The following is a 14,461-nucleotide window of genomic DNA, read 5'->3' on the forward strand; positions in this document are numbered from 1 at the left end:
TCCCGGCAAGTGCGGCGCGAGGGGCCCCGGACCAGCGCCGAGCAAGGGGCGGGGGTCCGGGCAGAGCTCAGCCGGCCGGGGAGTGGCCATGTCTGGCGCGGGCGCAGCGGGGCCCGTCTGCAGCAAGTGACCGAGCGGCGCGGACCGCCGCCTACCCGCTCTGCCACCTGGGGCGGCGCGGGCCGGGGTGCCGCGAGCCCGGATCGCGCGTAGAATCGGCGCGATGCACGTGCGCTCGCTGCGCGCTGCGGCGCCACACAGGTTAGTGGCGCTCTGGGCGCCTCTGTTCTTGCTGCGCTCCGCCCTGGCCGACTTCAGCCTGGACAACGAGGTGCACTCAAGCTTCATCCACCGGCGCCTCCGCAGCCAGGAGCGACGGGAGATGCAGCGTGAGATCCTCTCCATCTTGGGCTTGCCCCATCGCCCGCGCCCCCACCTCCAGGGCAAGCACAACTCTGCGCCCATGTTCATGCTGGACCTGTACAATGCCATGGCGGTGGAGGAGGGCGGCGGGCCCGACGGCCAAGGCTTCTCCTACCCGTACAAGGCCGTCTTCAGTACCCAAGGCCCCCCTCTGGCCAGCCTGCAAGATAGCCACTTCCTCACCGACGCCGACATGGTCATGAGCTTCGTCAACCTCGGTGAGTGAGGGCAGGAGGGAGGGGTGTGCATCTGTGTCAGGGACGCTTTGGGACAGGGAGGGGACCTCTTCTTACTTCCAGCCCGCCCATCTTTCCATTCCTGGCCGTTTGCAAAACCGCAGTGCCTGACCGAGGGTCTCCCACCCCGGGCCCCAGTGGACTCCAAGCTGAGCGCCCCCCTACCCCACCCCAGGTAGTGAGGGCCGGGCTCAACTTGGTCTGTGGGGGTTACTAGGAGGAAGGGATCGGTCCGAAGTCTCCTCGGCATTATGCCGTCGGCCCATCTCCTGGGCAGGAGGCGCCCGCCCGCCCCGCCGCGGCTCAGTTCAAAGAGCCGGGCTGGGTCATGTGAGCTGTCCCGGGCCCGCGCGGCCCGCGCTACCTGGATTTAAAGGGCCCTTTTCGGCGAAGCTGCCTTCCGGCCCCTCCTCGACCCCTAGGAGGCCTGCCTGGCCGGGGCATCGCGGGCGTCGCACTGCCCTCCCCGCCGGGCAAGCCCTACCTGCTCCCTCGCGGTGCGTCCGCCTTAGCCTGCTGCGCGCCCCGAGCGCCTCCGGCCCCTCGCCCAGCCGCCGGGCGCCCACCTCAGCTCTCTTGGCTGGAGCTGGGGAAGAAACGTTGCCATTGCGAGCTATTTTAAATATTTAATGATAGGTCCCGGGCGGGCAGAATCCATTTTCAGCGTTTATCACGTGTGGCGCGCAAACCACGGGTTTTAGCCCTGGAGTGGCGCGGGATCTCCGAGCAGCCGCCGCGGGGGTGGCTGGGGGGCCTGGTTCCCGACCCCAGCCTCAAGGACCCCGGGACGTGAGGCTGGGGCTGCAGCGCGCCCGGGTGGCTCCCCCTCCCTCTTTGCTGCGTGTTCACCGGACTCGCTCAAACTAACCCCCGGCAGCGCGCTGTAGGACTGAAGATCAAATATTTGGTTTCCGAGATAACGCGCCCGCGGATAGTGCTGCTTCCTGAGCCTCTTTCATTCTACTTGTGTAGCTTGCTGCGAAAACCCCGAACTAAGTCAAGAAGGCAAACACGCCCACGGGCGCTGTGTCAACTTGGAAATAATGTTGCTCGGAGCCCCACGCTGGGCACCTGGGGCGTGGAGGGGGCGCTCCGGGAAGCGCGGGTCCGCCTGGAGGCTTCCATTCCAGATAAGGTCCCTGGGGTTCCCGGGAGCCCATTGTCTGTCCTTAATAATAGTCAAAATCAAATAGTGAAATGAGGTTCAGCAAGCAAGGGGTGGGGGAGGATGAGTTGCCAGAGTAACTGAAGGTTGACACTAAAGCAACCAGGTAAGAATGAGGCAGCCCCCTATGACCTAGTTTACAGCAGTCTTCCAAAATGTATGGGAAAGCGCAAAGTGCGGGCTAGTGAGGTGACACTTGCTCTCCTACATCATCCCTGCTCCACTGGAAGAGGACAGGGTGAACTGGAGAGAGATTTTACTGGGCTGGGGGCGGGGCTTAGGGTGGTGGGAGCTTGGGTCTGATTTTTCACTGTCCGTGCTGTTGTCTTTGTGAGATTTTAACCTGTGTATTTATTAGCCATAGCCAAAACGAAAGAAGAATTCTAAATACATGCATATCAATACAATAATGAATGTCAGAGTTCTGTAGTTCTCCTGAGGCCAGGGTTGAGGAGAGTCCTTTCCTGGGGAAGGTGGGGGGGGGCAGGCGTGTATTTATGGCATCTCCTCTTCTGCTTAAGTCCTGTGACTCTCATTGAACACAGCAGGTCCCAGTGGATGCATTCAGAGCCTGGCTAGGGTCATTAAAAAAGTATTTGTAATCCCTGGCTTCTGTAGCAGGCTCTGCAAACCCAGCTCAAATAGTGCTCTGGTGCTTCTGGACCTGCGGTGTGGTGGGACCTGGGCTCTGCATCCCAGAGAAGGACCAGGCTGCTAACTGGGTACTCCTGGGAACTTTGGGGGCAGGGCCTGTTGCTCCCCCCAAGGCTTTGGGAGCAAGCTGGGACTTGCTTGGGCAGGCCATAGCTGGGTGGTTTTCCTCCTCTGGCTGTACACCACCTTTGAATCCATTTCTTTCATCTTGAAAGGACAAAGACCAGCTTGTCTGAGCCTCTTAATCAGTCGGGCTGGCTTTGGGCTTTGTGGGACGGTCCTGACTTTCTCAGGTCCCGCTTTCTGGAACATCACTCCAAATTAGATGGCAGAGTGGCTTTTAACAGCACACACTGACCTTATTTTCTTTTCCACTCTGTCCCTAAACTCAAGGTAATTAGTTAGGGGAAGACCTGGGCTGCCGTTTGGCAAGAGGCTTCCGGTAGGTGCCCCCAAGGGTGGCCTTTAATTTCTGCCCAGGATTTAACTAACTGCCTGTTCTTTCTGTTGTGCATGACTTGAAATTTCTCCATAAGAGGGATTTGGGGGTGACAGTTAGGAGAGGGGTGGGGGGTGGGATGAGTCTGCTGGGTTTGCTGAGGAAGGGCATGTCTTTCCTGGGACTGCCAATCCTGTTGACCTGCAACATGCAACGTTTTCTAAGGCCAAGTTTATTCTCACGTTGTCCCTAAGAGTGAGAAAGTTCCACATGTTTGTGTCCAGCCCCGGCTTGTTACCATAGGGAGGATTTCTTGGGCCCACCATGAGGGTCTTGGGGGGGCGGCTGACTTACTCTGCTGCCCCTCCCCCTCCGGCATACCTCTGCTGCCCGGCCAGGCTGCCTGCCTGGGGACCCCTGCCTGGATTCTGAAGGCTTTTGCAGACCTGGTGCCTTTATTCTTCCTCTGTCTGCAGCCAAACTGGTTTTTGTTCCTATAAGTCGTTCTTGGAATCCGAGCTTTTTGCCAGGCTGAGCGGGATCTAAACTAGAGGGGAGATTTTACGACAAAACCAGGTGCTGGGAGTGGGAACTTTAGGCTGCACCCATGACAAAGATCAGGGTGTGAGCAAGCCCTGTGGGACTCCAGCTGAGCTACAGGAGGGGGCTCACCTCCTCCCAGCCTGGCCCCCTTAAGTTCAATGGCAAGATTTGTAAACTGGTTTGGATTAACAAGCCCCTGACTCCTCTGTGTAGACTTAATTTTGGAATTCAAAACAGGCTACCCTCTCTTAAAGAGTCCCCAGGCGATGGCAACCCTGCGGACTGCCTCTCGAACTCTGAGTCCTCCCCACTCTTTCTTTGGAGAAACCCATTAGCTCTGTTTGGAATCTTCTGAGGACCCCGGCTGGCAATGGGGTGTGCAACTCGTGTTTATCTCTGGGTCAGGTTATGAAGGAATGAAATTTGTTTAATCTTCGAAGCTAAATTGGAGAAAAAAAAAAGGAGAAAGTTGGAAACCTATCATTATTGGAGTCAGCGTATAAAAGTGGCTTTTGTTAATGCAGCCTGAGAGGAGGGGAAGGGCGTGCAGTTCTGAGTTTTGCTTTATACCATCTGGCTATCCTTTTTGTTGACAAGTGTTTGGCATTACGAGGTCTCCTTTTGCCCCTTCGGAACAGGCCCTACCACTGTAGAGTATTAGAGAAAGATTCTGTTACAGTTTAGAAACGTCCTTCAGGGAGTGCTCCGTGCGCATGGCCGCAGGCATCTGCAGCTGTAACCTGGCTTGTGTTAGAATTTGGAAGGGGCTGCTCCGCATTCCAGCCCTGCGCGGCCCTCCCTGGTAAGCAGCCAAAGGTTAATATAGATGTCACACAGGCTTTCCTCTTCTTTCTTCCTCTCCTTCTTGCTACAGGAGTGTACCAACAGCTGTGTTTTTAGTAACCCTTTCAAAATCACTTCTTTTAAACCTCATTTTCCTGCTTATATAAATCAAAGATTCTCCCCCCCCTTCCCCTTTTCCCAAGGATATATGTGACCCAGATTTGAACTTTTTGGATCTTCTGTGTATTTGCCTCCTGGAATCAAGGCAAGGTCCGCCTGAGCCCTGGATGCCAGCTTGGATGGCTGGTTTGGGTTTTTAACTCCGGGTCGTCAATGCTCTCATCCCACCCAAAGGCCCAGATAAGAGCTGGTTCCGGGGCAGCGAAGGGGGATGATTCTTTGCATCCACAGAGAGGGAAGCTCTTCTGAGATGCAGCTGGTGAGAGCTGAGATTCAGGCCTCACCTTGGTGCGGCAGACACATCAAGCCTTCGCCCAGATAAACACAGCTGGTGGACGATCCCCTGACCACCGGCATGCCTGCGATGTGAGCGAATATCACATGTCCGCTGAACTCGGAGGCAAGTGATGATTTCATTCCAGGGAGAGTCCCGTGTAAGTTGATTGATCACGCGTATCGCTTTAATATCTCGCCCTCCCCCCCCTCAGTAAGGTCATATTTGGCCCATGGTGAGCATCAGAGTGTCCTAATGCTGCCCTCCTCCGCCCTTCCCCAGCCTGCCCAGGCATTGCACGCTGGGGATGGGGAGCCCTTTGCACCAAACTGCTGGCTGCGGTCATTTCTTGAGTTCAGTCCTGGGAGTTAGTGGGGGGCTGTCGACACGCTGGTTTCTTGGCGTTGCTGCTGCAAAGCTTCGTCTTAATGCGCTGTGGCAGTGTCGCTGGGTGAGGGCACAGGCAGGGATGTGTGGGACCTGTCATGTTATTGTCAGCAGGAATGTGAGGATTAGCCTTGGAGCTGGTGGCGGGGAGTGCTGCAGCTGTGTACACTTATTATGAAAGATTTAAGCCCCACTGGTAAAATCAATATATTGAGTTGCACGACCCTCTGCTTTTAATTAGTTTAAATCAAATGCGCTGGTGCCATTGCGCCTCCCTTGCCTCCGTGGGGTGAGGAAATACCAATATTTACATAGAAACTGTTAATTTGTGGTGAAAATGATAACACATTTAGCTTTACACACCCCAACGGCTCCAGCCTGATGGATCCCAGATCGTTGTGGACTTGAGGGCTGACGTCATCGGGATGACGGAGCAGGGAGGAGACGCGGGTGACATCTGGGGCTTGGGTCCCAGATGCCAGGTCGCAGGTGGGTATGTCTTCAGAGCCCTGTCATGGGGAGGCTGGGCTTGCCAGAGATTGGCAGATTCTTTCCCTGGCAGGTCAAATACTGGACCCCCCTCACCCGTCTAAGATCCTTTCCCCTAGCAGTTTTGCAAACTGAGAAGTGGGTGCTTGCTCTGCGTTGCCTGTGAGTCTGTGCTGCCAGCCTGTGGGTCCTGCGTGCTGGGCAGCCCGGGGCAGAGTGCTCTATTTATCACAGAGTTTTCCTTCCCAATCCCTGCAACCGTTTATCCAGGCAGGAGGGCTTGCTCACTGCAAATGATCCCGTGTACAGCCGCGGCTGTTATGGGAGCCAGTTGCCGAGAGCTCTGTGCTCAGCTGGGATGGAATTCCGGGTTTTGCAGCAAATGGCATTTGACAAATACTATTTGACAAAAATGCAACTCGGTATTTCTTAATGGGGAACAGACATTTCGTCGTTAACCTTCTCCACGAAAAAATCGCTCGAACCCCAAGTGAGAGGGCACTGCCAGTGAGCCCCAGAGCTGCCCCGCACCCCCACCCGGGGGAGTGTTTATGATGGGGGTGTTAGGCGTGCCCGGAGTCTGACACTTCCTGACGTCAAGCCCAGGGTAGTGTGTGCCACACTGTCCTTTCAACATTGGTGTCGGAAGGCGTTGTGGGGAGCGGCGCAAAGCCTGCGCTGATCCGCGTGGAGTGGATTGAATTAATGGCGACTGGAGGGAGCACCAGTTTTAGGGTAATTGCTTTATTGTTTTGGAGCCAGGGTGCTTATAATCCGGTTCCTGTACAAACATGTTTAACGTGTGTTAATGCATTTCCAAACCAGAGCCTCTCAGCACAGCCCTGCTTTTCATTAATTGATGTCGGTAGCATGGTACAGTATTTCAAAGGCCTGGCCAAGTATAGACTGTGTTTCCAATTTCCTTCCTTTCCTGTGTTTGGAATGCCAATGTTAATTTGTTCCCATGCAGCCGCGGGGGCTGCCAACCGCGGCTTTCTATAAAGGGCTTCACAGTGAAGGCTTCCAGTCCTCGCCGATGCTTGGGGCTGCCTGGCCAAGTTTCCTGACACTTTGCAGCTAATTCTGGGTGATATATGGAGTGGGGGGTTGGGGGGTTTCACTGCCGTGTAACGGAAGTTCTTGGTGACAGCCGTGGGTGTGGTTTGGCAGGGAGAATGGAATGGCATCCACAGTGATTCTCTGTAGACAGTTTAAACCCTCGTGTCTGTTTCCACTGGTTGCCTATTAGCTGTGTGACCTTGGGCAAGTTACTTAACATCTCTGAGTTTGTCTCCTCCCTTTCTAAAAGCTGGTTCGTAATCTCCTTCTCAACAGATACTGAAGAAGCGCAAATTGTATCACCCGTGCGCAGAGTAGGGCACTATCAGTGGTAGCTCTTATTGGGGTGGCCAGATCAAGCTTGGCTTTGATATGTGGGTCCATATTTTTCAGTCTTGAATTACTTACTCTTAAAATACTGAGGTTAAGCTACTCAGGTTATTTTAAAGATGTCAAGAAAGTAGCCCTTCAGTTGTGTCCAAACTGCGCTTCCCTCCTCTTTCAGAGAGCGATGAAATTCAGACGGACACCAAACTCTTTTGAAGATGAACAGAGTGTAATGCCGACTCTCTCCATTTTAGCATTGATGGGCATTTCAAGTTTTCAGGGCTTGAGGACTGAAACTGAGGAAGTTGGCACTTGGGCTCTCTCTGTATTATCATTGCACCTGTGAATAGGAAGTGATTCCAAAACGAAAAATCGCATTACTGAGAATTTCTTCCCGCCCCTTTCTGGACACTGGTCCGAGTGCCGCAGCTGTTCCCTTTGGGGAGCGACCCGCACTTCTACTTCCCACCTGAGCAGGTGCCTGCAGCAGGGCTGGGGGACAAGGGCGAGGCCCTGTGTGGCTCCGGGGCCTGAGCCCTGCACGGGGCCTGCTCTCTCCGGCTGCCTGGGACCCTCCGCTCTCCTGTGCTGTCTGAGAAAATGACTCCGTGAGTCCAGGCTGCAGGGGTCAGGTCTGTATCTCCCCAGTAGCTTTCCAGGGTCAGGCTTTTGTTGTCTGCCTTAATTCAGTTTGGCTCTGGATGAGAACTTGCACCGGTTCCCAGCGCGAGGACTCGCCTGTTTTGAGGCCTGGGACCGAGGCCTGCGCTGTCTTGTAATCCCAGCTCTTTCTGACGTTCATGTCATTTGGCAAAAATACAAAGCAAAACAGAAGCTCTGAGCGCCTCGCCTGGCACTGCACCTAAGGGTCCCCGCGCTCAGCGCCCGGTGACCTCGCACACGGCCCCTGAGGTGTCTGGTGGGCTCTGTGGCTGTGCGCTGGCCTGTGGTCGGGGTCTCTTCCCCGAGGGGGTTTCCCAGACATCCTCGCTCCCTGCTCAGGCTGGCGGAGGAGGCTCCCGCTGTCGGCTCTCCGTGCGTCGATGGGACGAGGACATCCTGGGCAGCGTCCTTTGTGTCTGATTCTGCGTCCCACTAGTGAACCTTTGAGAGTGCACCCTGAGTAACCTGGGTCCCCACACCGTGTTGCTGTCCTTTCTACTTCATAAAGCTCCGGTGACGACGGACGATGAGGCAGGGGTCCTGAAGAGGAGCCATACAGATTCTTAAGGAATTAATACGACGCTGACTGATGGTGGCGAGAGGCGCGTGGCGTCGTAACAGATGCCGTTTTAAAGAACAAACAGTGTTAGTTTAATTTCCTTTGTGGTCCCTAAAATTCGCAGCGGGATGGGATGCCCTTGGCTTCCTTTCTACTCCATGTTTAGCAGTTTGGGATCAACCGTCAAGCTCAAGGCCTGGCCCCCAATTTGGATGATTTTTGAGCTATTTCTAGTCAGTATCACTGAAGTGGTGACAAGACGCCCACAGCCTCAGTGTCTGGTGGTCACAGAGGTGGGTTTCCATGGCTCAAGTTACAGCTCCACCCAGAGTGGCCCCCTGCCCCCTGCTTTGGCAATGAGGGCAAGCTCGGGTCCTGAGCGTGTCACTGGTTTGACTCCAGAGGGAACAGGTGGGAATGACGCTCCAGGTGGCCGGAGACTTCGGTCTGGGCTGGGAAGGGTGGGGGAAGGGTGGTGGTTACTGGGCCGGTCACTGGGCGCAGGCAGGTACGGGGCGCAGGTGTGGGGGGTGCAGTGGAAAGGGGAGCCCTGCTGTTCCCTGCGTTTCACAGACAAGGTCCCTGTTCCCCGGTCTAGCCTTCGGCTTGGCAGCGTGTTGACACTGAGCTGGTAGATTTCCATGATGTCTGTCATTTTTCGTATTTATTTAACAATTGTAATTTTTTCCTGCATCCAATGGAGCCCTCTTGCCTTCCCCCAAGGACTCATACCCCTTTTGGAGACCAGTGTTTCTGGAAGCTTCCATCTCACGGGTACTCACGTGGTTCCAGAGGAAAGCTTCTCTCCGTTCCCGCTCGGGAATGCCTGGCCCCTTTAGGCCCTGTCACTCAGCAGAGGGGGCTTCAGCCTGGGCCAGGCGCTCTGCTCGGAGGCAGGAGCCCTGTGCGGTGTGGTCCTGGAGACCCAGGCCACGGCGGCTTCCTCCAGACGGACTGGGTGGTTTCCTCCTCGACGCACCTTCGCCCGCGATGGAGACCTGCTTAGGCTGCCTGGGCCTCCCAGGCTCTTTCCAGCCACACAGGGTCTTGTGTGGCTGGATGTAGACGCGGACATGGGCACTGGACCCCGTCATGTCCTAAGCCACTGCAGTAGGGGATGGTGCTAGGGAAGAGGGTGAGCAAGGTCCCTCCTGTCCTAGGGAGGTGGGGTCTGCAGCAGCCCAGTTGGGTGTGGCGGGCAGCGTTCATGTGAGTCCAGCTCTTGCTGAAGACAGAGCCTTTACTCTGTCCCCCTGACCGGGTGGGGCTGTGCAAACAGGGAGGGGAGTGGAGGAGACCCTGGGAACGAAGCCCCTCCCATGACCTTGGCCTCTAGAATGTTCTGGTGACTGAGGTGAAGATAAGCAGGCCCCCTCTCCGTCTGGTCACCCATCCTTCTGTGATGACGCCTCTCCCCTCTGTCTTTATGGCTTGGAAATAGATGTCAGGGCAGAGGCCCTGCCCGCCCACGTGTGGGCCCCTCTGTGCACCTCACACCCCTCCGTGGGGAAATTCCAGAGGCAGCTGTCGATGGGCACTTAATAGCCGTGCCTCAAGACTCTGCGTGGGAGAGACACAGGAAGGGCCTCCCCTGCGCCCTGGAACACCTGCCGCCTGTGGCTGGTATTCATACAGTGGCCATGGGTCGGCTGTCCCTGAGCAGGGACTGGAGGGGGAACCGGTGCAGGTCTGGGGAGCAATGCCATAGAGTGCTCCCGAGGCAGGGGCCTCCTGTTTATTTATCTAGGTAGACTCAAAACAGGAGGTTGAGAGAAAGCAAATGTGACATCCGTCACCTGAACACGCACCCAGGGCACTACAGGCCACTGCCTGCTCTTGGTGGACCTGCCAGGAGGCCTAGGTGGAAGGACCCTTTCTCTCCAGGGTGACAGCAGCCTCTGGGGAGGTGGGCGAGGGAGCAGGTGAGGAGAGGTCCTAGACAGACTCCGTCTGGGCCTGTCAAGTTTTCTTTCTTTTAATAATAAAAAAAGGAAGTGCAGTGTGGTATCCTGGGCCGGATCTTGGAACCGAACAGGGACATCAGTGGAAAGACTGGTGCCAGCTGAAAAGAGCCTGTGGTTTGGCTGATGTGACGCCGGTGCCGATTGCTTAGTTTTGACAAATGCCCTGTTTACGGAAGACGTGCCTCTTGGGGAAAGGTGCGCACGTGGGACCACTCTATGCTCTGTCTTTGCCACTTCCTCGTAAATCCAAAGCTTTCCCAAGACAGAGAGCTCGTCTAGAAATGAGAAGGGAGCAACCCTGGTTATGGCACCTGGGTCTTGGCGAGGTTTCCCTCTGCATTCTTCTTTGTGATGAAGCTTTTCCAGGCCCAGCAGACCAGAAAACCCCTCTGCGGGAGGCGGCAGGACGCAGCCTGAGTGTCCTGAGGTTCTGGGGCGTGCTGTTTCCAAAGCCGGGGGCACGAGGGCCAGTCCTGCAGCAGACATGGGCACTGGGCCCCACAGGCCCACAGTGAGTCCATCTTCAGCCCCATTAACATGACGGGGACTCTGTGAGAGCAAGGGAACCCCACATGCGGGGCCCTGGGACCTTTAAAACTCCCTCTCGTTGGTGAGACGCCCGATGGGAAGCAGCTTTTGTTCACGGGTGGGGAGAGCCTGGGGGTCTCCGTCTCCCTCCTGGCCCTGAACTTTGTGAATGCCCCCCACCATCATCCCCTTCTCAAGTTCCAGTTTCTGACTGACTTGACCTCAAAAGAGAAGCCCTTAAAAAATGGCAGCGGGCCTCAGAACCTTCCAGGGCTAGTAAATGTTTATGGGACCGAGGCGCTGGCCTGTCGTTTCCTCTCGGAGGAAACCATAAATGGAGCTACTTGCCTGTGCCCACTGGACCCGGCTCCTCATCGTCGGTCGTCACATTCAGTGGGGAGGGGGCAGGGGGGAGGTGGCACGGGGCCGGGACCCAGGGACTTGGAAGCGGCCTGCCTTGTTAGGAAGTCACAGGGGACACTTTAGCCAGGTGTTCTGGGGGTGGGGTGAGGTGCCTTTGCATTGTGGGGTGCTCAGTGGCATCCCTGGCCTCTGCCCTAGGCGCCAGCTGCACCCCTGCCAGACACTGCAGATATGCCCTGGGGACAGTCACACCCGGGGACGGTGGCCCCCACTGAGAACCAGAGCTGGGGGACGCCTTTCTCCCTCCACTGGGGTCCTCTGGGGAGGCTTTGCCTGTGCCGAGCGGGAAGAGTGGCTCCTGCGGAGGGATGGGGCCCAGTGGACACAGCAGCCCTGGACGGACGCAGCCCTGTCCTGCCCGGAACACCCTGAGACCGAGGGAGGCCCGGGTTGTCCTCTGCTCCTGGGACCCCAGGGGTTTCCTGCACCTTCCGCCCGAAAGACCATCATGGACACACGGGGTGGCCCCTCTGGCTCCCCTCAGCCTTCCCTGAGGGAAGCTGGGCAGCTCCCCCTCATCGTGCTCCCTGGGGCCAGGGTCCTGGGGGGCTGGGCAGGGGCGGCAGAGGGGGTCTTTCCCACCTCCCCTCCGGGCCTGCGGCTCCTTCAGGCGGAAGCTGCTCAAGGCAGGGGACCTGCTGGCGGTGGTTCGCGGCTGTGGGCCACCTTAGCCGCTGCCTGGTTTAGTAGCCGGGGAGCCCAGTGCAGTTTGTGATAAACTGTCAAAAGGAGGTGGACATTGCACAGGGAGAGGACAGGAAGTCCACACACGGGGCTCTAGGTGCAGGTGTCCCCGTGGCTGCCGAGCTGCTCTCTGGGGCTCCTCTGCTCTGCAGCCGCAGGGCAGAGTGGATTTGTGGGGCTGTCTGATGCCCAGGGCCCTGAGGGGTCAGTGTGGGCCCCTGAGGATCCCTGTCCCCTACCCGTGGTGGTGACTTCATCTGCCCTTTGGTCCTTTGTGGCCTGGCCCCCTGGGCTTGCCTTTCTGGCTCACTTCTCTCTGGAGAGGGCCCAGGAGTCCCCTGTGGGCCGTGGGCATCCCCGCGGTGCCCACCTCTGCTTGGTCCAGGCCCTTCCCTGTGTGTGGCCAGGAACAGGGGCTCAGGTAGGCATCAGGACTGAGGCGCTGGGTCTGACCACCTGGTTAGAATCCTACCTCTGCCTCCGGTCAACCCCGTGACCTTGGGCAAGTCATTGAGCTGGAGTCCTGGTTTCTCCCCTGGGGGGGATGTGGTGCCTGGCTCTGGTGTGGTGCAGACCCCCATTCCCTGGGGCCACAGGCCTCGTGGGACCTGTGGCATCAGCCCTGGCTGCCTGCCGTCACTACGCCGCATGCTGGTGCCTACCTAGCTCCCTGGCAGCCGTGTAGGGGACATCGTAGGCTGTGTATATGATGGGAGCCCTGGGCGCCACCTGTCTCTGGGGATGTGGGTCTGTGGTGGCCCTCCCAGCTGTGACACTGGCTAAAAGGGGAATGGACAGGTCCTGAGGCAGGCGGGGAGCTGTGGAGGGCCAGAGGCCCGCTGTGCTAGATGGCCAGCTCCTGTGGACTCAGATCTGTTCCTCAGCAATGGACCTAGATCCATAGGAGCCACCAGACCTTCTCTAGGTGTCCCCGCTACCCCAGGGCCCTGTCATATTCAGGCTCAGGACCCTGTCACATTCAGACTCTTTAAACACTCCATGAGTGGGGTTCCCCTGGAATATCGCCCAGGTTCCTCCTCGTCTCTTGGGTTATTGTCCTCTGACTTGGGGGTGGCATGTCCAGGTCCCCTCCACTCCCTGACCTGGACCTCGCCCTCTCTCTGACCTCAGTGAGGGCCACCTGCACCAGCCACTCTGATGGCGTGATGCCCTATTTATTTTGAGTGTGAGGAAATGGGATCAGGATGACCAGTGGCTTTCCCAGCTTTGGGGACGGCAGTCCTGTCTGCCCAGGAGTCCAGGTCACTGGTGTGTGACTGAGGGGGACGGTGTGCTCTGGGCCTCAGTGCCCCTCAGTTGCCAGGGGGCTCGGGCTCAGGCAGATGGGCTCCATGAGATTGTGGGGGGAAGGGGCTTGGCACCACTGCAGGGGGCGCTTGGGGTTGGGTGCTCCCAGGGCCAGGGGGCTGCGCCTTGGTCCGCTGCAGGGCGCCTTCCAGGCCCGCCTGGGAAGTGACGGTGTCCTGGGCTGTTTCTCCGCCCTCTGAGTCCTGGGAGGTCAGTGTGGCCTCGTCCTCGAGGCTCTGCGTGTCCCTGAGAAGCCTCTTGTCTGGAAGCCTGTGTGATGTCATTTCTCAGTTCCCGCCGTGGACCTGGGCAAGGGCCAGGGCATTGACACAGCGCTGTGCGCCCCCGCCCCAGGGTCCAGGCTGACAGTGGGGGCAGGACCGAGCGGGCGGAGTGAGATCGACCCTCTGTGCCCCGGGCATCTGCTCCCTCCTGGGCCCCTGCATGGAAGGTCCTTCTTGCTGCTTGTCTCCAAGCTCAGGCCACGTGGCACCAAAGCCTTCTCCCCACACCCTGGAGCTGCCCTGTCACGGTTTGGACCTGGAGTGTCCCCCAAGGCTCTCGAGTTGAAGGCTTGGTTCTCAGGGCAGCGGCGTTCAGCGCCAGGGATGTGGGGAAGCGACGGGGTCATGAGGACTCTGGGCTGGTCAGTGGGTCATTCCATGGAGGGGTCAAGGCTGAGGGGACCACTGGAGGGGGTGGACACTGGAGGGGTGGGACCTCGCTGGAGGGCGTGGTCGCTGGGGCCTTCCCTGGGGACTGTGCCTTGTCCCAGGCTCCACTGCCGCGAGCTGGCCGCTCTCCGCCCGCCTTCCCTGTGACCTTCTGTCTCACCTCAGAGCATCGGAGCTGTGGCCACGGATGAAACCTCCAAAGCCACGCACAAAGCCTTCCTCCTCCAGGTGGTTCTTAGGGATCCACCACAGTGATGGCCGCTGACGGTCACCCTCTGGAGACATCACGAGGTGCCCATGCCAACTTCTGTGCAGAGGAGCAGTGGCTCATTTAGGGCTTCTTCACTGCGGGTCACACACCTGGGGCGGCTTCAGCACACAAGCACATCATTGTCCCCCAAAACAGCAGGTCTTCAGGGGCGTGAGTGCAAGTTTAGGGTAGAGCTCAGTGATTCCATCCAGGTAGCCACCAGCTTCCCCCAAGCCCAGGTCCTCCAACCAGCCAACCCTTGGATATAAGATAGCTGCCACAGCTCCAGGCATTGCATCCTCATCCAATCTCACATTCAAGGCAGCAGGAGGAGAAGGGTCCAAAGAGCTCTCCTTCTTGGCCTGGTTTCCCTGAGGTAACTAGAAGACTTCTTGTCTCGTGGGCTGAACAGGTTCATGAGGATAGCTCTTGCCACAGGGGAGGAGGGG

The 14,461-nt window shown here is 57.7% G+C and overlaps 1 protein-coding gene across 1 annotated transcript in view; it reads left to right on the top strand.

Annotated features, from left to right (window-relative positions):
* The first annotated feature begins 223 nt into the window (after positions 1 to 223).
* Positions 224 to 14,461, top strand: part of Bmp7 (bone morphogenetic protein 7) — a 68,913-nt gene continuing 54,675 nt past the window's right edge. The window contains exon 1 of the mRNA XM_027946451.2: positions 224 to 641. Within this exon, the coding sequence (XP_027802252.2) occupies positions 224 to 641 (418 nt within the window). The remainder of the gene's footprint in view (positions 642 to 14,461) is intronic.

This window comes from Marmota flaviventris, chromosome 2 (assembly GCF_047511675.1).
Source record: "Marmota flaviventris isolate mMarFla1 chromosome 2, mMarFla1.hap1, whole genome shotgun sequence".
NCBI lineage: Eukaryota > Metazoa > Chordata > Mammalia > Rodentia > Sciuridae > Marmota > Marmota flaviventris.